This window comes from Lissotriton vulgaris, chromosome 6 (assembly GCF_964263255.1).
Source record: "Lissotriton vulgaris chromosome 6, aLisVul1.2, whole genome shotgun sequence".
In the NCBI taxonomy this organism is placed as follows: domain Eukaryota; kingdom Metazoa; phylum Chordata; class Amphibia; order Caudata; family Salamandridae; genus Lissotriton; species Lissotriton vulgaris.
Window position 1 is genome coordinate 53,349,667 of NC_141694.1, and position 22,717 is coordinate 53,372,383.

A 22,717-nucleotide genomic window follows, 5' to 3' on the forward strand; every position below is an offset into this window, starting at 1 on the left:
TCATACAATGTGCATTTGAGAAGAGATCCTCTGTGCTGTCCTTTTTTACTGTGCATCTCGTTGAATCCTTTACAGCAGTGGGACTTTTGGGATGATGCACTTGGGCGGTGACTATTGCCGACTTTGTCTGAGATAAGTGTATCAATTGAGGCTGTCAGGATTACAGGTCCCAGCCGCTGTATTTTGAGGAGACACTTGATGAGTTGTAGTGGAAAGCCTCAGTTATCTTGGAGACAGTTGGTGGCTCACCGTTTCCTGAAGACCTGTTAGATCGTGGCTGCCGTTTTTTCACTGTATCCAACATGGCGGCTTCCGCGATCAATTAGTTAGCGTTCTAGTGTTTTTCCGTTCTTCAGGTGACAGTTAGTTTCGTGCGCGAGCGATTATGCTCTGCGCACTTCAACTGTCATTTTTCCGGGAGTAGCAGCGTAATTCCTGTGCTCCGATATTTTCCAGTCAGAACTTCGCAAGGGATTTTCCGCTCGCCAATTTGTCCATTCTCATTTCCGAAGACTTCCAGTGAAAAGGTCGGAAAGCAGGAAATTATAGTCTTCTTGGGAAACTAAGGTATTGCGGTGGCTGGTTGTAGGAGAGACTTAGAATCTCTTCTCCTAGCGTGCCGCGGACTCATATCTTTATTTCTCGCTCCAGCATTTGAAGGTGTTTGGTCCAGTCTACAGTTTTTCTCTCTATTTCTGAGAAGAATCTCGAGTATGCAAGAATTCTAGTAGCTACAGTTGTAGCGTGTATCAAGTTCTGAAAAGTATGCACTTCTGAACTACACATAGTTAATAAGTAAGAGTCTTTCCAGTCAGCGCTACTTGAGACTTTGAGACTGAACATTTAAAGTTTAACCCCAAGCATATTAAGAGCAATATCTTCAAGTAGGTGAAAATATATATATATATATTTGTGCTTACCAACTTACCAGCGTAGATCGTCATTGCTCTAATACAGCGTTCACGAGAAAAGTAATGCAAAGGACAGTTGAATAAAGTATTTAATCAACATACTAACTACAACAAGAGAGAGGCAATTACCACTGTTAGCACAGGTAAACAAATTGGAGAAAACTCGTAGGCAGGTGTGAATACATTGTTTGGGTTTGAACACTGTTGTGTGAACTAGTAATTTTGTGCTTTGTAATTACAGGTGTGGGAGTTCCTCACGGAAATTCCAGTTTAGCAAGACACCGCAAAGGCAGTCTCTCTTTCTCTCCACTTCCCCTTTCCCTCTATGTACTGCTAGTTAAAAGAGATTTTGGCTGCAGTGGAGTAGGGGAGTTGGGAGCTAGTCTTCTGATCCTGTGGAAGCCTGGTTCTGGAATTCGGCGCTCGACAGAGGCTGCCGAACTTGGGACCCTGTTGGGACGTTATTCAATTTCATCACGCATTTGGCCCGAGGAGACAGTGCATTAAATAGCATGTTGGTGCTTGGCGATTTGTAAGCTTTGGCTGTTGGTGCGTACCCATTGGGTCGTTGTTAGTTTTCGTCATGCTTTTTGCCCGAGGAGACCGTGCGTTGATTGGCATGATGGGGCTTGGCAATTTATAAGCCTCGGCTGTTGGTGCGTAAATTGCCGCCATTGGATCCTTTAGATAGAAAAATGTTAGGAGACCAGTTTTCCTTCTAGTGTTCAACGTTGGTTCAGGAGTCGGTGCTGATACCAACCTCTCCCTGGGACTTGGCAGGATTCCTGTATTAATTGGCAGAATGGCTTCCTCGGATGGGTTTCCCGATTTATTTTGGTTTTTTTTGTTTACCACCGGTTGGCGGATTTTCCCTGATCTCATTTCCAGTGTAAATTCTGACTCTACTTCTATCCCGCTTATGGTACTGGGTGTAAAGGTTGTGATGGAGTATTATTCCCTCGTTGAGTAAAATTTGTCAGTAGAACTGAAAATGATGAGCCCGATCAAAGGTGATGTTTGGTTACGCCAGTTATATTGTAGATAGGGAGGTCCCGAAAGGACCCTGGGAAGCTGATCGGGGGCGCGCCTCTGAACAAGTGATCAAAAGGTGAAGAGGTGAAGAGATTACTCACTGAATTCGGCCTCTCTTGCTGAAACCCTGGGGTGGATTTGCAGCTCCTGTTGCTCCTTACTGCAACTGCCCCCCCCTGCTGCCCGCTGTACTCGGCAGGGCAGGGTTGTACTGAGGTTGAGGCTGAGGTCTGGCTGGTGTCTGTCAGTCTCTTGTGCTCCTGGGCTCCTCCTGGGCTCCTCTCTGCCGCCGCCCCGCCTTAATTCGGCCGCTTGTCGACCCCACCGGGCTCTCTGGGGCGCTTCCGAGTGCCTCTTCTACTTCTGCTGGGGCACCCAGCTCGCTGCCAGGCAGCTAGGCCACACTGCCGATGCTGGGGCTGACCCTGGTAAGTCTCGGCTGGACAGGCGCAGGGGCGAGTGCTGGCAAGGACTGGTGATGGCTGGGGAGGGCTGGTTTGGCGGCTGAAGAGCAGCTTAAGAGCGGCCACAGCACCTTTCTCCCGCACTTCTCCCGCACTTCCCCCACCCTGAGCACAGCTGAGGTCTGAGGCTGGGGCTGCGGGCGGACGACAACGGCAGGCGGCAGGCGGGCGGGCTGTCAAGCAGGCCAGCTAACAGTGCTTGAATCCCCCCCCTGGTCCGGCCCGACCCCTGGTGGCAGAAAGGCAGAAATATCAGGCTTTCCAGTTAGGCACACCGGTTCGAGCCACACGCTGCTGCCGGTCGACCGGTCGGCTTCAAACTTTTCCTCCACTCAGCTCCAGTACGTTGGGCTCAGAGTAAACTGTGGACTGGAACAAGTCCAATTCAGTTCAAACTTCTCTGGTATTGTCACACCCATTACTCAGCTCGTAAAGAAGGTGTAGCTGAACAAGCTTTCAACACTTTAAAAACAGCTTTGACCACAGCTCCTGTTCTATACAACCCAGACCTTGATCAACCGTACTTTGTTGAAGCATACGCTTCACAAGTAGCCCTTGAAGGAGTTTTATCTCCAAAAGATGCGAACACAGGTCATTTACATTCCTTGGCATTTTACACTCTAAAACTGCCCCTGTACAGAATTACATGGTGAGCTGGAGCTTTCAGTTATTAAGGCAGTTTTCACAGAATGGCAACATCATTTATTGGGAGCCAAACATTCTATCACGATCTTTACAGATCACAAGAATTTACATTTCTTCACATCAGTAAAAGCCCTTACGCCACAACATATGCGCGGGTTGCATTTCTTTAGTGATTTCGATTTTCTCATTACGTACCGCCCAGAGCATAAACAATTACAATCGGACATCTTGTCCAGACTGGGAAATAGAGAAAACAAAGAGCATGGTCCTTCACCTCCAAGCATCATTCCTTCTGACAAATTAGTGGCAACTACTCTGGCCGACACCTTTCTATTGAAGGTCGGGAAGGCATCTCATGTAATTGATTTCCAGAAATGGTTACAAAATCCAAAAACAGTATAAGAGACAATTATTTCTTTCGTAATGACCAATTGTTCATATCACAAGGAGAGTTAGGACAACAGATTTTACAATGGCATCACGACTCATCATTAGCTGGTCGTCCCGGTATGCACCTCACTTTAGAAATGTGTCTAACAAATTTTTGGTGGGAAAATATTCGCAATGATGTTATGTTATGTTATGTTACATTTAGCTTATAAAGCGCACGTACGCCCGTAGGCTTCATGGCGCTGTAGGAAGTTTTCAGAACATAACACAACAACAGAAGGACCGCTTAGAACGTCTAAGGATAGGCTTCTCTAAAAAGCCAGGTCTTAAAGGCTAGTCTAAAGGCTAGAATATCCTCGTGTGACCTTAAAGAAGCTGGCAAGGAGTTCCAAAGGGATGCAGCAAGAAAATGAAAGGAGCTGCCGCCCTGACGTTGTTTCCTAACAACCGGCACTGTGAGCAAGTTTTTGTGACCAGAACGAAGGTTGCGGGAGGGGGTGTATCTGGCAAGCAAGTTGATGATAAATTTGGGGCCTTTGCTTTGTAATGCCCTAAAGATAATGCAGCCGGTTTTAAAAGCCACCCTCTGGGCTACCGGCAGCCAATGCAGGTCTGCCAGGCCTGGCCTGATGGACTGCCATTTAGGAAGCCCACAGATCAGCCTGGCCGCCTGATTTTGAACCAGCTGCAGCCTCTTGAGCTGCCCGGCTGGAAGGCCCAAATATAAACTATTTGAGTAGTTCAGCCTAGACAGCACAAGGGCGATGGTCACCTGTATCAGGGCAGAATGGGTTAGGAAATGGGCAATCTTTCTGATCTTGCGCAGCTGAAAGAAGCATGCGGAAACAACTGACCCTACCTGACTTTTCAAGGAGAGGTCTTCACCGAAGGTGACTCCAAGGCTCTTAACCGTGCGGGATTTGGAGGGGGGATTACCCATCTCCGGAGGCCAGAATTGAGGTCCCCAGCTGAGTTCGCTCTTCCCAGGCAAGATCAGTTCAGTCTTGCCTGGGTTGAGTTTTAGGTGGTTAAGGCCCATCCATCTCTGGATATGACCCATGACCTCCCTAAACTCGGTGACAGCATCCGGCGACCCCAGGGGGAAAACCAATTGCAGATCATCTGCGTAATTAAAGATCCACACTTTGAATTTCCTCAAGGAGTACAAAAGGGGACGCAGGTATAAATTAAATAAAAGGGGAGACAGGGATGAGCCTTGAGGGACACCGCAATCGTTCTTGATTCTGGGGGCTGTGAAGGTGCCCAGTCTCACTGCTTGAGTCCGGTCGGACAAGAATGATTCCACCCAGCTCAGGGCAGTATCTCTAAGGCCTGCCTGCTCGACACGGCCGACCAAAATAGTGTGGTCGACCGTGTCGAATGCAGCAGACAGGTCAAGAAGCACCAGTGCCTGGTGGACATCCCTGTCCGCGTTGCACCGAAGTGTATTCTGGACTGCCAGGGTTACCGTCTCGGTCGAATGGCCTGGACGGAACCCAGCTTGATTTGGCTCCAGAAATCCAGTGGTTTCCACAAAGTTGGAAAGGCAATTGGAGACGTGAGCCTCCAATATCTTGGATAGGAACGGCAACAGGGATATAGGACGATAGTTTGATGAGTCCTGAGGGTCCATACCTGGTTTCTTAATTAGAGGGATTAGCAAAGCGTGTTTAAAGCCAGTGGGTACCCTGCCCTGGGTCAGTGATTTATTTAGTAGGGGTAGAATGATGTCCATATGTTAACCCCTTCGATGCTTGTGACGGAACCATTCCGTCATCAGTCACGGTTGAGCTGTGCTGATGATGTGCGGAATGGTTCCGTCACGACCACACCCAGTTAAGGAATGTTCAGCACGGGAGGGAAATCGGGGCAGCATGCAAGGTGTTAAGACATGTCCTCTTTGTGTACGCAATAAAGCCCAACATATAGCCCATTCAGGACTTTTACAACCAATACCCATTCCGTCTGCACCCTTGCATACAATCAGTTTACATTCCATTACAGATCGACCAAAACAAATAGAAATACCACCATATTGGTAGTAGTAGATATGTTATCTAAAATGGGTCATTTTATCCCACTGAAAAAAATGCCTACAGCGGTAGAATTCAGTGACATCTGCTTAACACAGATTGTGAGATTACATGGCCTTCCGAGTAAGATTGTATCATATTGCAGCCCCCAATATACATTCAAATTCTGGAGGACCATGTGTTCTACACTAGGAACTGAAGTGCCTCTGTCCTCTGGTTTCCATCCAAAATCTGATGACCAAACAGAAAGGGTCAACCAATATTTGAAACAGAGTCTACGTTGCTTCACATCCACTTTAACCATTCAACCGGATCAGGCCCTACCTCTTGCCGAGTGTTCCTACAACAATAGCACACATACAGCCATAGGTTTTTCCCCTTTTTATTTTTTCACAGGATAGCACCCAGACGCGTTTTCAGTGCTCCTTCCTCCTCAACCAGGATGGATGCAATCTGTTTCTGATCAGTTACTACACTTACAGGACAAACAGGAAAAAGCTTGTAGATGCTTAGCACAAAACAAAGGAATCACTAAGTTGCGGGCTGATAAACATAGAACCCCACAACCGCAGTATAAAAAATGTGATTTGGTTTGGCTCTCTACTCGTAACATTCAGCTAGATCAGGGGTACTCAAAGTATGTCCGCTGGCCGCTGGCGGCCCGGCAAGCCTTCCCTGGCGGCCCGCGGACCTTGCACACATCATACCAGTGTTTTAATTTTTTTTTTTTTTAAAGAGTGTCTGCAAACTAAGTTACAGCAGCGCGACTCGGAGACTCTGCTGCTCTGTGGGGGCCGCCCGGGCGATTCCTGCCATAGTTAGAGTGGAGCTGCAGGGGCCTAAGAGGTGAACAACACAGACTCATTAACATTTTAATGGTCTTTTAAAGACGAGTTAATGCCCTCTGTGCGGCTATGTGCGTGTGTGTGCTCCAAAGCTGTCTCAGCCCGGGCTGACACAGAGGCAGGGTGAGAGGACAGAGGGAGAGGGAGGGAGAGGGAAAGAAAGGGAGACAAAAGGAAGGGAAAGGGAGACCGGGTGAGGGAGTAAGAGAGGGAAGAAGGGAAAGGGAGGGAGGAAGGGAAAGGGAGGGTGAAGGTGAGGGAGGGAAAGGGAGTGACGGTGAGGGAGTGAGGGAGGAAAAGGGAGACCGGGTGAAGGAGTGAGGGAGGGAAAGGGAGACAGAAGGAGGGAGTGAGGGAGGAAAAGGGAGACAGAGTGGGGGAGTGAGGGAGGGAAAGGGAGACAGAGTGAGGGAGGGAAAGGGAGTGACAGAGTGAGGGAGTAAGGGAGGGAAAGGGAGACAGAGCGATGGAGTGAGGGAGGGAAAGGGAGACAGAGTGAGGGAGTGAGGTAGGGAAAGAGGCAGAGTGAGGGAGTGAGAGAGGGAAAGGAAGACAGAGTGAGGGAGTGAGAGAGGGAAAGGGAGACAGAGTGAGGGAGTGAGAGAGGGAAAGGGAGACAGAGTGAGGGAGTGCGAGAGGGAAAGGGAGGGAGGCGAAGGGAGGGAAAGGGAGTGACAGAGTGAGGGAGTGAGAGAGGGAAAGGGAGACAGAGGGAGGGAGACAGAGGGAGGGGGACAGAGTAAGGGAGAGTGAGAGAGGGAGCGAGAGGGAGGGAGCGAGAGGGAGGGAGGGAGACAGAGAGAGAAAGAGAACGAGAGAGAGAGAGAGAGATGTGTGTATGCCGGGTCTGGTGGCTCAGTGGACGAAGGTGTCCGCTGCAGGGACCAGTGATTGATCAACCTCATGGTCAGTTTTTTTTGGGTGCTCTAGCCCCGCCCCCTCCCCCACTGACCCCGCCCCCACTGGTGCGGCCCTCGGACACAAACCACAGTGTAAATTTGGCCCCCGAGAGAAATTTTGTGAGTACCCATGAGCTAGATGGTTCCAGAAAGCTACAACCATGATTTATTGGTTACTTTCCAATTAAGAAAATATTGAATCCTGTCACGGTACATTTAGAATTACCAGATGAAGACACTATTCATCCGGTGTTTCCTGTGTCCCCTATAAAACCATATCTCCCACATATATGCAAGGATGATCCAGCCCTGCCAGTAGTAGTAGGGGGCCATCAGGAATATGAAGTACAACACATTCTAGATGCCAAATGCATTCGAGGAAAGTTGTATTATCTTCTTGATTGGAAGGGTTATGATCCCTCTGAAAGATCGTGGGAGCCTGGGTCTATCGTTCACGCCCATCGCCTTGTTTGGCGCTTTCATGCCCTCAACCCAAATAAACCTCGCTCGGAGAGGCTACCTTTTGGGGGGGAGAACTGCTACGAGCCTGGTACCTTGTGCGCAATCCTTGTAACGCTGCGCTCTAAACCTATGAGGGCCTTGTCAGTGCTAATCATATGGGTATTCTGTTTATTTATGTATATTTACTACACATGCTGCAAATTTGTTGAAATTGATGTATATGAAACCTGGTCACAGTGGTTGGAACTGGACACATGTTTGTTTTTGCACAGTACGTGTGATGGCAGCACATTCAACAACACATGTACATATACAAAGTACCCACATTCTGAACAATCCTCATTTATTTATTTATTTAGGTTCTTGTATCGCGCCTGAATCAGCCCCGAAGGGGTATCTCTGCGCTTAGCTTGCAAGAATTGGGCAGACTGTAGTAAAAAAGGAGAAAAAAACAACAGAGAGAGTAGCCTAGTTATTCTTGTGAGAACAGATGAGTTTTTAATTTTTTTCTAAAGGAAAAAAGATTGGGAATCAGCCTCAGCTGCGGTGGAAGAGAATTCCACAGCAAGGGGCCTTTGTAGGAGGGTGCACGCCCCCCCTGTCTGGCTCTGGAGACTTTAGGAACATGCAGCAGCATAGTGTTGCTGGAGCGCAGAGCCCGTCCAGGAGAATATGGAAAAAATATTCCTCTTAGATATTTGGGGCCAGATCCATATATGCACTTGTGTATAATGCAGCAGATTTTGAAATTTATACGCTGCTGCACTGGAAGCCAATGGAGATGGAAGAGAAGAGGGCGGGAAGGAGTACGGGGGGGGGCATTCAGGATGAGTCTTGCCGCAGTATTCTGCACCACCTGCAGTCTGCGTAGTTGTTCCTGGTTGGCGGAGATGAGAAGACTATTACAATAGTCCACTCGTCCAAGGATGAGTGCCTGTACCAGCGTTTTCCTATAGATGTTGGGTAGGAAGGGGAAAATACGCCGTAGAAGACCAATTGTACGGAAACATGTTCCCGTAACCTGACTGACGTGATCTTTCATAATCAGAGCTTGGTCTAGGCGTACTCCCAAATTTTTGATGGTGGGTTTGGGCGCTGGGACAGGTCCTAGCTCAAGTGGCCACCAATCTGGTGACCAGAGCAAGGTGGCCCCTCCAAACAACATGACCTCTGTTTTGGTCACGTTGCACTGGAGGAAGTTCTGGGCCATCCAACCCGCCACTGCTCTCATGCCATCTTGGAAGGATTTCATGATAGCAGGAGTGATGGTCTGAAAGGGAAACAGCAGCTGAGTGTCGTCAGCGTAGGAGATTGGAGAGAACCCGTAAGATCTTATAGTCTCTGCCAAAGGGGCCACATATACGTTAAATAACGTGGGGCTCAGGCATGAGCCCTGTGGCACACCCTTGGTAAGCTTCCTGCAGACAGATTTATAGGAGCCTAGTTTGACCCCTTGTTGTCTGTCTTCAAGAAAGCTTTCAAGCCATGCAAGAGCGGTCCCTCATGGGTTTACTACTGGAACGTGCTAATGGCCAACTGCAAGAACATGCCTTTGCAATTAGACCGTGCACGTGTCTTGCTCGCAGTAGAGGGTATTTAACTCCCGCTGCACAGAGGCTCCGTGCTTAGCCTCGTTTGATTAACTGTGCATTCACCTGTCGCCAAGACTTCGCCCCGGTGAGCCTCCTTCTTCGGCAGCTTCCTGGATTCCAGGATTCCGGTCTTCCCTTTCTTCTTCTCGGCGACATCAGCTACCGTCGCACCTGTAATAGAAGCTCAGAGAATTCAAACTGCACATCTTGAACCTACCAATTGAGCACTTGAGAACAGTTGGAAGCAGCTGCTCCATTAATGGTAAACACAAACCTATTTTTAGCCTCAAGGCACGTTGGACATTTGCTTTCTTGTTTCCTTTGAAGGAATAGACTCAAGGATTATTTTGTATAAACGGTATTGCTTGCAATAGCAGCGCAAGCAACTTAGGAGAGAATTTGAACTCTGCATCGTGTGATAGTATCTGACACTAGATACCTGCGCATACCCATTGTATTTTGGCAACCCCGTTTGTATATATCTGTTCTTTCTGCTTTTCCAGTTTAAAGACATGGAAGAAGCTTACTGAGAAAAGGTGAATACTAGTAAGTGGCATACCATTATCACTTGTTAACTCGTGTTGATGAATATCTCTTATCTCTAATGCTTAATACATTTGTTCTGTATTGCAGCATGTTATTTGCAACAATACTCCGCACAGGCATTTGGTAATGCAATATTCCTTATTGGCGCTGTGACCCCTTTAGTGATGCCATGTTTCTTTTTGGCTTCGTGAACCGCGTTGGTGATTAAGACCCCCACATGATTGTTGGTATATTTATTGGTAGTAGGAATTTAAGTTTGTATAGCGAAAGTGTTATGTGACTATTAATCCATATCTTTTGTTGCAGTGACAGAAAAGAGTATATGTAATACAACTGTGAACGTCCCTGGACATATGATAAATCCCACACCCACATTAGAACACAAATACAGCAGTATCCAGAAACCAGTGTTCTGGTTCCAGTGAAGTTTGTGCAGAGAAAGCACATTCCTGAATTCCCGCTATTTCTTTTTTCTCTTATCCCATCCCTCTTGGGACCTACCAAGGGGGCAGTGTTTAATCCATTGCTCACTCGTTGGTTCTCATTGGGACCTGGGAATTATCGTCACCCTATCTGAGCCACATGGAGTTCAGGTGAGTGGTTTACAACAATTGAGGGTTACCTGCTGTAAAAACACAGTCCTCAAATTGGGGAGAATGCATGTAACTAGGAAAGTAGTAATGGTCAAAACTGAAGAAGTCGTTCCCAATAATGTGACTGTTATTACGTATAGATTAGATAGTGTAGTTGAAAATTCAACTATAGGGGGGAATGTTAATTTTGAAAAAGTTGATGTCCATGTGAATAATGATACATTCATGTATAAGAATGAAATTGCATCTCTATTATCAAATTCAAATATGTGGTCAGACAGTCTCTGAGGCCTAGGCCTGAGGTTACTGATTGACAGGTCACAGGTGGGTTGGCACGTAGCCGGCCGATAAACGCGCGAAGAGGAAACTCAGATCAGTCTCACAGATAGGTGCAGCGACACCACGATAGTCCAGGGAGATTAGCCCCAATAAACACACATGGCTGGATGGATGCGAGCGTTCCCAGAACACCATGAAGTCAGATGCTACATGAAGTTAGGAAAACACAGCCAATCAGAACACAGTACGCACATAATACACGGAGTGATCATGCCCTCCTCATGCCAGACATCTGGAAACGTTACTCACTGGCCCCATTGGGTCCATGCAAAGTCAAGGCCCACCTGCATTTCTCAAAAGGAACAAATGTAACAAATGTCATCTGCATTTGTCATCACAGGCCTTATGTAAATGTAAATGTAAATGTAGGTATACTTACATAGCGCGACCTGTCACCACAAAGGGCATCCTGGCGCTTGCCTAGGGAACCCGTCCTGGTATTCCCCTGTGAGAGGCCCCGGCAGGGTATCCACAAGGTGAAAGCCAGGCATCCCGCCGCGAGGGGCCGTTGTGGAGATTAAGCAAGCTATTGCCCAGAGTCGCAGAGTGTGAACCCGTGAGTTGAGAAGGCACCGGAGCGAGAATTATCGAGCCCGTGGAATTTTTAGCCCAAGACCCGCCGAGGCGGGGAATTGAACCCTGGTCCAGGGCCGATCTCAGCTTCCGGGTCTGCCGCCTCTAACCCCTGAGCCACACTTCTCCATAACTCCAAAGACAACAGTCCACATTCTTTACCAAAAATGAATCACCGGACTAATTTTATGATATCCAAAGAAATGTATAAAACACCACTCAGATCAATAGTACATTGAGACGGTCATCAGACCCTTTTCTGTAACTGTCTCCTGGCCGAAGCGTTTAATTAAACAAAGTGTTCCTGTTATGATACCCAAAGAAATGTATAAAACACCTCTCGGATCAATAGTACATTGAGACAGTCATCAGACCCCTTTTCTGTAACTGTCTCCCGGCCGGTCGAAGCATTTAATTAAACAAACTGTTCCTGTTTTGCCTAACACCTCTTATCTTTTGTTTTTTCAAGGTAAATTCATATTCGAGCAACAACACAGCAGCCTGTACCAACTGTGTACGCAGACATTACCAGCTTCCCAGGAGGGGCTAATCTAAGCCTCTCCCAACCCAAAATTACGACCAAATGTAACTTCCTTAAGGGGCAGTCGTATTCTCCAGCAATACCAACATCAAGAGGCTTCCTGTCCTCTTAAGTCCCAACATGGTTTTATACTCAAGGGAGTATTGGCAGAAGGAGAGCCCAGGAGCTAACCAAGGTTCTATTCTGTCAAGGGTGAGGATGAGGATGAGGAGAGGGCTGCAAAAATCAACTCGAGAACCTTTTCCAGCCCCTTACATCAAGAGCTACTAGAGATGCTAGAGGTAATAGCCACAGAGACCGACCTTAAACCAATGGTATGGGAGACTCAATGCAGCATTTGCTCAGCTCGTCAGTGGGATGGACAATCTGTCTCACTAAATAAATCAAATAGAGGAAGACTGCGAAAAAGTGCAATACATCTGGGATTGAGGAGGCGCTAGGGGGCGCACGGCGACATGGCTGCCTGAGAAGCAGCTCCGTCGGGCGATCGCCAATTGTGGTGGTTTTCGCCGCTCCCGCCCGGGCAACTGACCCCCCGGCAGCCTAGCGGGATGTCGGAAACGGTGGAGCACATAGCGTGATGAAAATCAGCCACCGGCGGACCAAGACAACCCTATAATCCGCGATTGTCCGAGGAGAGGGGTCCGGGCGCCTGACAAGATGGCCGCCGTGTTGTGACATACTTGCAACAGACGAGCGAAGAAAAATCGCCACGCTAATGTCCAGGAGCGGGAACGCACGGCGGAGGTAGGAATCTGGGGGCTATCCTCCCCGCTACCGCTACATACGACACTGGGACGCTGCAAAGCCCCTAACTGACACGTCTGGGCACTGGAGGTAATGCCTGACAACATGGCGGCGGCAACGCGAAAAACGCGGGCATTGTCGAGCACTTCCCGACTCTGGTAGCAGAGGGGAGACACTAGCGTTGGCTGGATGCAGCAGAAAAGTGATCATCTAACGGAGGGGTGCCCTGAGTGGTGAACGGCGCGAAGAGATAGCACAGGGGTGGACATATCAGCGCTCCTGCAGGGTGAGTGGTGCTGGCTACTGGCGATGAGCGCTGGGAGGAACGCGCGATCTACGGTGGGCAGTGAGACCTTCTATCTGCATGGGATCGCCCTTACATGTGAAGACCTGTGGCTGCCACTACCAAACCTCATCAGCCTAGGTGATCGGGTCGCTGCATATTCATGTGACTGCTGAGCATAGCGTGTCCCCCCAAGCGACCACGTGTGAGGCGGCCCCTCTTGGTGGGACGCTGGCAGACCCCCAGCAGGCAAACCGGCGAGGGACACACGGAGAGTCAACGACAGGCATACGTTGTGCTTGCTGAATCGTCGCACTAGCGTGGCTGACTGCCTACACTAATCACTGAGTGTGGGGTGAGTGTGCTGACCACAGACCAACGACACACCGCCTGTGGGAGCAGGGAGCCCTGTGGTGAAACCTGCGCTGCGGGCTACCGCGCTGAGGCAATCTCTCTGCACAGCTGGGAGGCCAGTAGTACGCCACGTGGAGGGGGTTTACTAGGCGGCACTCGCCCCAAGGCTGGGGTTCAACACGGCGTCGGCGACCAGGCAGACGAGGGCTTCTGGGTCCACGTGCAGGAAGGCAATCTCCTCACCCGCAAGCATGGGCAAACCGGACAAGCATCAACAGAAGCTGCCTTTTGAAACGAAGAAAACGCAGAAATCCACTGACGGGGTGCCGGAGGAGGAGACAGGTCAGGCGCCCAACAACAACATCGAAAAGATCCTGCTAGCGATACAATCAAACCTGCAGGACATCAATGGCAAGTTGGACAACTTAACTTGTAGGATGGACACCATGGCAGCGCGACAAGAAAAGCATGGGGAGAGGCTGGACGAGGCCGAAACACGGATCTCCGCAGTCGAAGATGAGGCGCGGGCCTCCACCTCAAAATGCACAGATATGGAAAGACTACTGGAGGTTATTAAGGCGAAGGAGGAGGATTTAGAAGCGCGCTCGAGGCGCAACAACGTGCGAATCACGGGCCTGCCGGAATCCACCAACACAGGCCGCATGGAAACCTATGTGGAAACGTTATGCAGGGATCTGTTCGGAGCTGAGGCCCTGTCACCCCTCTTTATTGTGGAGCGTGCACATAGATCGCTGGCCCCGAGACCACCACCCGGTGCCACGCCGAGACAGGTTGTTGCGCGTATCCTCAATTATCGAGACAGGGACACGATCCTACGGCTAGCAAGAGAGAAAGGGAAGATCCAGCATCAAGGGAACTCCTTGGAATTCTATCCAGACCACACAGTTGCAGTCCAGCAGGCCCGAAAAGAATATACTGCAGTAAAGACCAAATTGCGTGAGTTGAACATTGTCTACTCCATGATGTATCCGGCTCGCCTCAGAGTGGTGTGGAAGGAGAAGGCGACAATACTACCGACTCCGAAAGCAGCACAAGAATTCGTCAAAAGGGTCCAACGAGAGATCAGGGACAATGCGCAAAATGATCAACGACAAGACTCGGACTAACAATGAAGGGTTGTTACATGGCATGCCACTGGTGAGTGTACAAATCAGTTACTATATCATGCGTTTTAGCATGACCCTTACTTTCCGCACTTGCCTGGACTGCTGCACACTTGCTTACTAGTTTGCCCGGTGGTGGGGTTGACTTAACATACGCAGAGTGCCTGGGTGGAGAGATCCAGTTGGGACTAAGGGGCCTCTGATCGGAGATGCGACTCACTACTAACTTTGCACTGGGATGCATTGCAACTCATGCACACCACATGGGGCAGTGTTGGAATAGGCAATGGAATAACACTGTCATCAGGAGGCGATTACTCACTGCAGGCAACTGCGCAAATAGCGAGATGCTGGCCCTTTGTCTACTATGCTCTCTCGTTATGATGGAACTGTGGGGGGCGTCTGTCACTGACTGGGGGAGAGCCCTAATGCACTCTGCGCGGCGAGCAGTAAGGGTGTGCAGTGAGAAGTAATGTGCCTTTATGACGAACTATCGAAACTGCAATGATTACTCACCTGGCCGGAATTGTCGCTCAGCCGGTGGCTTGGTTATTGGTTGTTCGGGGGGTTGGGGGGGCGGGGGGGGGCGGCGGGTATACACCTGAACTGCGCTTAATACAGCTTCTTTAGCATCGCCCACACCTGTACACCAGGTGGTGAGCTGTGCCCCTGGCGGACCTCCACGAGGGTATTACCCAATAAGAGTTTGGTTCTAGCACTATGTTACTGGTTGGGGAAGTTCTGAATTGGTGCACTGAACGGGAATGGCTTCGGCAGGTTGGGGTTGCTGGAGTGGGTGGGTTCTGGGGGGGCGGGATGTCTGTTTGTACTGTTAGGCCGACAGAATGTGTAATGTCTTTTTGTACTGGTTCCGAGCTGATCACCGCTACTACTGGCATGTTTGGAGCACCTACTAGGGAGATGTTCAAGGTCCTTATGCAATTGATTAGTATTGAACACTTATGCATATTGTCATTGGAAATTGATGGGGACGAGGGAGGTGGGTAGAAGCAGTTTACACGTACTAACCTGGAACATTAGAGGTTTCTCACAGCCACGCAAAATACGACAGATTTTTGCAAGCCTGACGAGGTGGAATGTGGACATAGCATTCCTACAGGAATCTCACCTGGCCCCGAATTCACAAGCACACCTGGGGGCAAGATGGGCGGAGGAGGTTTTCAGGGCCTCATACTCTTCTTACTCTAGAGGGGTGATCATTCTGGTGAAACGAGGGGTGGGATTTGTGAGTCACGAAGTCACACGGGACCCGGAGGGCAGGTTCTTAATGGTTTCAGGTACACTGAGAGGGCAGAAAATTACTTTACTAAATGTATACGGTCCCAACACAGATGCCCCTGATTTCTTCAGGGAGTTATGGGGGCACCTACAGAAACACAAGAGCGCACATGTATTATGTGGGGGGGATTGGAACGTGACACTCCGTGACGGTTTAGACCGTTCTGCTAATTCGGTGGAACAGCACAAGCAATCACGCACGATGGTGGGACACATGATGAAGGATTTGGGTATGGTGGATCTATGGAGGTTGAGATACGCTGACGTATCTGGGGCCACGCACATTAATGCTTCCCATAACAGCTGGTCCAGGTTGGATTACTGGCTAGGCTCCTCTGAACTGGCACTATGGGTTAGACAATTGCGAGTGCTTCCTAGAACGCTGTCTGATCACAATCCTATCTTGCTACAGCTGGACGTTCCACGATACACCCCCCCTCCCTTTCAATGGCGCTTTAACGCGCGAGCTCTAACTGATGCCGTTTATGCAGAAACGATTCAGAGGGCAATTAGAGATTACTTTGACCTCAATGCCCCATCGACGGCTGATCCTGGCATTCTCTGGGAAGCATTCAAGGCCACGATAAGAGGGGTCTGTATAAGCACCACAATAGGGGTTCTGAAGGATATTAGAACACAATTGCGCAGAAGCGAACAGCAAATGAGGGACCTGGAATCCCTATATGAGTCCACTCAGGATATCACACACCTGGCCCGGCTTCGCGAAATACACACAGAACACGAGGCTTTTTTAGACTCTGAATTGAAATATTTAAATCGCACGCATGTGGCTAGAGCGTTTGGGGAAGGTGGTCGGCCGGGTGCGGTATTGGCTAGGAAGATCTGCACTGGTAGAGGCCAAACTACGATACTTAAGGTAAAGAACGAGGAGGGAGACGCGCAAACCCATGCTACTGACATACTGAACTGCTTTGTAAAATCATTTGGGTCCCTATACAAATCCCAACCCACTGCTCCGGCGGAGGACACATACGCATACCTGCACGATGTAGCGATAGGGTGGCTGTCAGATGCACACAGGGAGTACCTAGCAAGGCCTATCACGACAGATGAGGTTAAAGAGATAATAGGCTCACTTCCAAATGGCAAGGCACCTGGCCCGGATGGGTTCACCCCCGAATTTTACAAACAATATGCAGATGTGCTGGCACCACACTTGGTAGATATGTATGGCACCTCCTATGAGAAAGGCATACTTCCCCCCACGTTACGCGAAGCCATGATTATAGCTCTCCTGAAACCATCTAAAGATCCGGAGGAGTGTGATTCGTACCGACCGTTATCTTTAATCAACGTAGATTCTAAAATTCTTGCTAAGCTTATAGCCAAGAGACTATCGCCACTGATGACTAGTCTGGTACTGCCGGATCAGTCTGGCTTTGTGCCCACCAGGTCAACAGCACATAACACCCGGACTCTATTTGCACTATCGCATTATCTACAACCTTCAGTCAAAGCTGTAGCGGTCATGCTAGACGCGGCGAAGGCATTTGACTCTATCGAATGGAGGTATATGCTCACTGTCCTCAACAGAATGGGGTTCCCTAAACGTTTTGTGCAATGGGTCACCCTACTTTATACGAAACCAAATGCCAGGGTCAGAATTAATGGGTACATTTCGGACCGATTTGCGATTTGAGCGAGGGACGCGGCAAGGCTGCCCACTCTCGCCGCTATTATTTGCATTAGCACTAGAACCTTTGGCGTGTCTGATACGACAGAACTACAGGGAATCGGCACTGCACTTCATTGCCAGGCCACTTCACATCTCCTTATATGCAGATGACATGTTACTATACGTCCGGGACCCGGAGACTCATTTGAACGCCATACTCAGAGAATACATCAGGTTTGGGGGGCATTCGGGTCTAGCCATAAATTGGTCCAAGTCATCTATAATTCCACTCACGGACACCACTTCTGAGTTTGTGGTGGATTTTCCACTGGGTTGGCAACAGGACCCGATACGGTACCTAGGGGTCATGTACCACAGGGACCCGGATGAGGTGCTCAGAGCAAATTACGGAGTGGTACTGGCGAAACTGGAAGACAGTGTAAAACGTTGGATACACCTGCCCCTTTCATTAGCGGACAGGATAGCGATTGTCAAAATGAACATACTGCCAAAGCTGCTATACCTGTTTAACAACATACCGATCACTCCACCACAGGCTATCTTCCGACATATAAACTCCTTGGTGCGGACCCTGATTTGGGCGGGTAAGCAGGCACGTGTGGATCTACAGACTCTGCACCTCCCGCTTGCAAGGGGTGGCTTTGGGGTACCGGACTTTCTCCTGTATTACTTATGCGCACAGGCACAATATGCGGCGTATTGGTATCACGCAGTTCCATACCTCGCCCACACCGCTATAGAGGAGAGCGACGCACACCCTATTCCACTCACGGCTATCATCTCACACACTCGCCCCCCATTACATGCTAGGGATATCAACACGGTAGATGCCACGGTCAAAGCCTGGCATAAATTAGGGCAACTGGCACACAAGACCCCGCTATATGCACCAGCCATGATGCTACACCACCACCAGGAGCTCTCGGTAACTGAGGAGAGCGTCGGAATGTCTCTACTGGCCAAAGCCGGTATCGATAGGATGGGAGACGTGTTCCAAGATGGGGAATTCGTGGGCTTAGACAATCTAAGTCATGTTAGTAACCAAACATCTATGTTCCGTTTTACATATTACAGACTCACTAGAGCCCTGAGAGAGCACTACCCCACGTTCCCTTCAGAGCCGCAATGCCTTGCGCCACTGCAGCTGTTAATCACGACTACTGATTTATCACACCTGGTGTCCAGGCTGTATTCGGCCGCACAATTGGAACTGGACGGACAAGTGCTGAAAGCGAAAGAGCGGTGGGATGCACTACTGGACACACCATTATCTGCTGAGGAGTGGGCTAGCACATGCGCACTGACACAAATACTCACACCGAATGGCAATCTGAGGCTGATTCACTTTAAATTCCTCCATCAAGTATATTACACACCAGAGAAACTGTTTAAATTTGGGCTTCAAGAGGAGGACAGATGTAAAAGGTGTAACAAGGAGGGTGCGGGTTTTGCACATTTGGCATGGGACTGCGCCAAGGTGGAGGAATACTGGGGACAGGTGACTAATGCTTTATCTATCATGTTGGAGGGAGAGGTACACTGCACACCCAAAGTCTGTTTACTGGGGATAGTGCCGCAGTTTAGAGCCTTGAAGAAGAAGTTCTGTGCGATAGCACTCTTGTTGGCTAAAAGACAGGTGGCGCAATGCTGGCATAGTCGCAAAGTGCCGAAATTAAAAACGTGGTTGCACGACATGTCCACTTGTCGTGACAAGTTACAAACTTACGAAGAATTGCTGCCAGCTAAGTCACGTCCAAAAAACGTGTGGATTTATCTGGAGGATTACCTGACATCACTACAGGATGCTGAGGAACTTCCACACATGGACTGAATGGGTTGCATGGCTGCATGAGTACTGACGGGACAGGTGTGAGGTAACGGTGGGAGGAGAGGGACTTTAGGTGTATCTACACGACTGCTGGGTAGTACATTAGGATTACACGATGAGGCCGAATTGGGGTATGTTGTTTAATGTTCTTGTTATAAAATGTGAAAAAAGTGAGACTCAGTTCGAATGTCAGCTATTAACCATAAGTGAGATACCCTGCAATATTCTGGAACTTGTGTAACATTGGATCACAATGATGGTTAATGGAATAAACGTAGCGGGCCGGCCTCCGGGTTGTAGGCTCATGCTGTGTCAAATGCTTGATTTTCAATAAAGGTCTTGCGCAAAAAAAAAAAAAAAAAAAAAAAAAAAATACATCTGGGATTGAGGGAACTTCGGCAAATGAAATGGGAACCTCCGGTGCTAGCCCAATAGTGTTTTCAGGGTCCATGGGAGTGACACGTTCACCTACGGATATGGGCCATAAAGGACAGAAAAAGCGACAGGAAAATGCAGCGAATCAAACAGCACCAACGAGAAAGACTCACAAGTTCTCTCGAAAGATCTCTCATATCTCCACTTCAAGGAATGGGAGAACATGCTGGCCTCGAACAGCAAAGAAGAACGGAAAATCTCAAGCCCCATTACAAATGGCAGCAAGGAATTCCAAGGACACCAAGAGCCGTTTAGGTCAACTATGCTTGGAATCCTGCAGAGCTCAGTGGAGACAATGAACTTCCAGGCAAACAAATTGGACATACAGCTCAGCCTCCTGAACACTTTACTAATGTATGTAGCGGAAATTGATGAAAAGATCACTAATCTAAAAAACTTGATAAAAAGTGCACAGGCGGAAGCCAAGGGGCCAGGACATGGGTGAAACTGTTCCCCTGTCCCCTGTCCTAGATAAGTTATCTACACTTCCAGAGACAATGTCGAAGTGACTGGTTGACCTAAAGGAAGTGCTTAACAAGATGCCCCATAATGGCATAGGACAACCGCAAGAAGAAGTAGAAACTGACCATGGAAAAGAGGTGGGACACAGTGGTGCTACACATGATGCAGTTATATGGGATACTGAGGAACTGTAACATGGAAACCTCAAGGGCAAAACTAATGAAGGTATGAATCTCTGTGTGATGACTGATGGAACTGGTTCCGGGGAGATACCAGCCTCACCAACAAGCACACAAGACACTGGCAAGGATTTATCCAATTACGGATGGGGATCCAAAATGCAGGAGACTAATACAAATACATTTCAGCCTCACAGCTTTGTGGCCTACCAGATTTTTCACACAAAAAGAACAGCCTCTTCTGCTCATGATCAAGAATAAAAACCTGCTAGAGCCCCGGAGGAGGCCCTTGAGAAAATGGGCTTGACACTGGAAGTTAATCATGGGATCAAATTTCCCAGCAATGCAGAAACTGCCCAGGAGGTTGCTTTACCAGATATTAAGGAGTCAGTTGCGGCAAATAATTTGGATCCCCACGCAATTCGACTTTGAACACCATCCCCGAGTAGGCCGACTTCATAAGAAAAAACCTGTGCTGGGGAGTCTCACCCTATGCTTAGGGTTGAACACAACAGCAAGAATGAGGTGGCGGTCACGTGCCCTGGAATCAAGGGGACTCCTCCAACATACAAATGCCTCCTTCAAGACTGGACTACGCCCCCCCATAAGAGAATCTGTAGCTGTTACCTCCCAAGACTGTAGGGACAAACCATTGTCTGAGTCACGCGTTGGCCCTCAGGAGGACCTGCGACTCTCAACAGCAGCATCTGTATACTACTTTACCTAATAAAGTCCACTTTACAAGGTAACCTCGAACATCTTGGCCTAAGAGCTTTAAATGGCTGCATACTCCCAGACAAACTGGCCCGTCTCTATACTTAACTTCCTCTGGGGGATCTTTCATTGACTATAACTTTGTGAGTATCCACCTGATAACTCGCCTTCAGAGAGAAATTGGAAAATGATCACCAACCACATGAGATAATCCTTGAAGTAGACCTGGAAGACTACTTATATGCAGTGGACCAAGGTATTATAAGACACACAATGAACCTCAAACGCATTCGATGTACTGCTGCTACCCTCTCAACATTGGCTCATGAAGTTAAACAACTAAAGGCATCTACGCAAATACTGGGGGAAGATCCCTTGTCTAGATGGGAAAAGTTTACTACAAAATTTGCAAATCAGCATGCAAGCCATTCCATGCCAAAAAGAAGCACCAAGCCCACAACATGCTCTCCCCTAGAGTCTAGGGGGAGGGAGAGGGAGGGAAAAGGAGGTAGGGGAGTTGGGTAGTTGATAGATGTTATATACATTGGATGCTTTGATATAGTACGATAGAACTAGCAGGACTAATAGATATCTAGGAAAATAGACGGGTTGTCCACGTCAGAGGTATCAGCGACTAGAAGAATGCTATAGTGGCCGATTAATATGCTTGTCTAACATTTCCACTCGTCTGGCCCTGTACTCATTGTAATGTGGAAGATCTTGTAGGTCTTCATTGTATAAAAGGTGATGCTCTTTGTTCTTTTGTCAATTGTTCTTTTTTGCATTTGTCACCCCGAGTGAGACAGGCATGCCCTGATGGGGGACCTGTGCTCTCCATGCCACTCGAGTCAAGCTAGCCTGGTTGATGAGGGACGAAATTCTGAAACCGGCCCCAAATGTTTGTTTCCGGTATAGAGAGGACCTGGCCTGGCAGTTCGGGATGGACTGTTCCCATGGGGAGCAGGGTCAAGACTGATTTGCACATGGTTGGGTTTAAATTGGAATGGCATGGGGAGCAAAAAATGATGAATAGGTGGTTCAGTACCCAAAAGACCCGCCATAACATACAGCAGGGCCCCATCGATGAAAGACGTTCTAGTTAAAAATGATCTCAGTGGTCCACAAGTAAAAAGCACATGGTTGAGCCAGAGATTAGCGTTCTACAAGTGCAAAACTGCCAACATGGAGTAACAACAATATCTTACAGGACTCCGTTTGGCGGGAAGGAGAGAAATATTGAGAAAGTATTGAATTGCAAAACTGATCATGTAGTCTATGTGCTGGAGTGCCCTTGTAACCTAAAATATGTAGGAAGTACCATCCTGCAGGGGCATAAAAGTGTGCTCCAGTACATAAGGGCTATCAAAAACAACAATCAGTCATACACAGTGGGAAAGACATTTTAATGAAATACATAGTGGAAGTTCCAAGGATTTAAAATACTTCCTTATTGATTCAGTCCCTCCCAACAAAAGAGGAGGTGATGGAGAAAAAGCACTTCGTAAACTTGAAATGCTATACATTTTAAAGCTCGACACCAAACAGCCGAGAGGGTTGAATGCCACAGAGGAATTGCATGCGAGTCTGCTCAATCGATAAGATAATGATCAAGCAAAATAAATCAATGCACTGTTTGAGAACCAGTTGAAACAATAATTCATTCAACTGTCAACAGGTTTATTAAAAACATTTAGTTTTAATATAAACGCCAGCCCAATCCCATTATTTTAACACACTAAGCAAGATAGGTTTTTACACAGAGTTTTAAAT

At 48.4% G+C, this 22,717-nt stretch overlaps 1 protein-coding gene across 4 annotated transcripts in view; it reads right to left on the reverse strand.

Moving 5' to 3' along the window:
- The window catches only part of LOC147706778 (uncharacterized), a 475,050-nt gene that overhangs the window by 333,060 nt on the left and 119,273 nt on the right, over positions 1-22,717 (reverse strand). For all 4 annotated transcript variants that reach the window (XM_086925910.1, XM_086925909.1, XM_086925907.1 and 1 more), the window contains exon 3: positions 9,337-9,444. In XM_086925910.1, the coding sequence (XP_086782036.1) occupies positions 9,337-9,444 (108 nt within the window). The remainder of the gene's footprint in view (positions 1-9,336; positions 9,445-22,717) is intronic.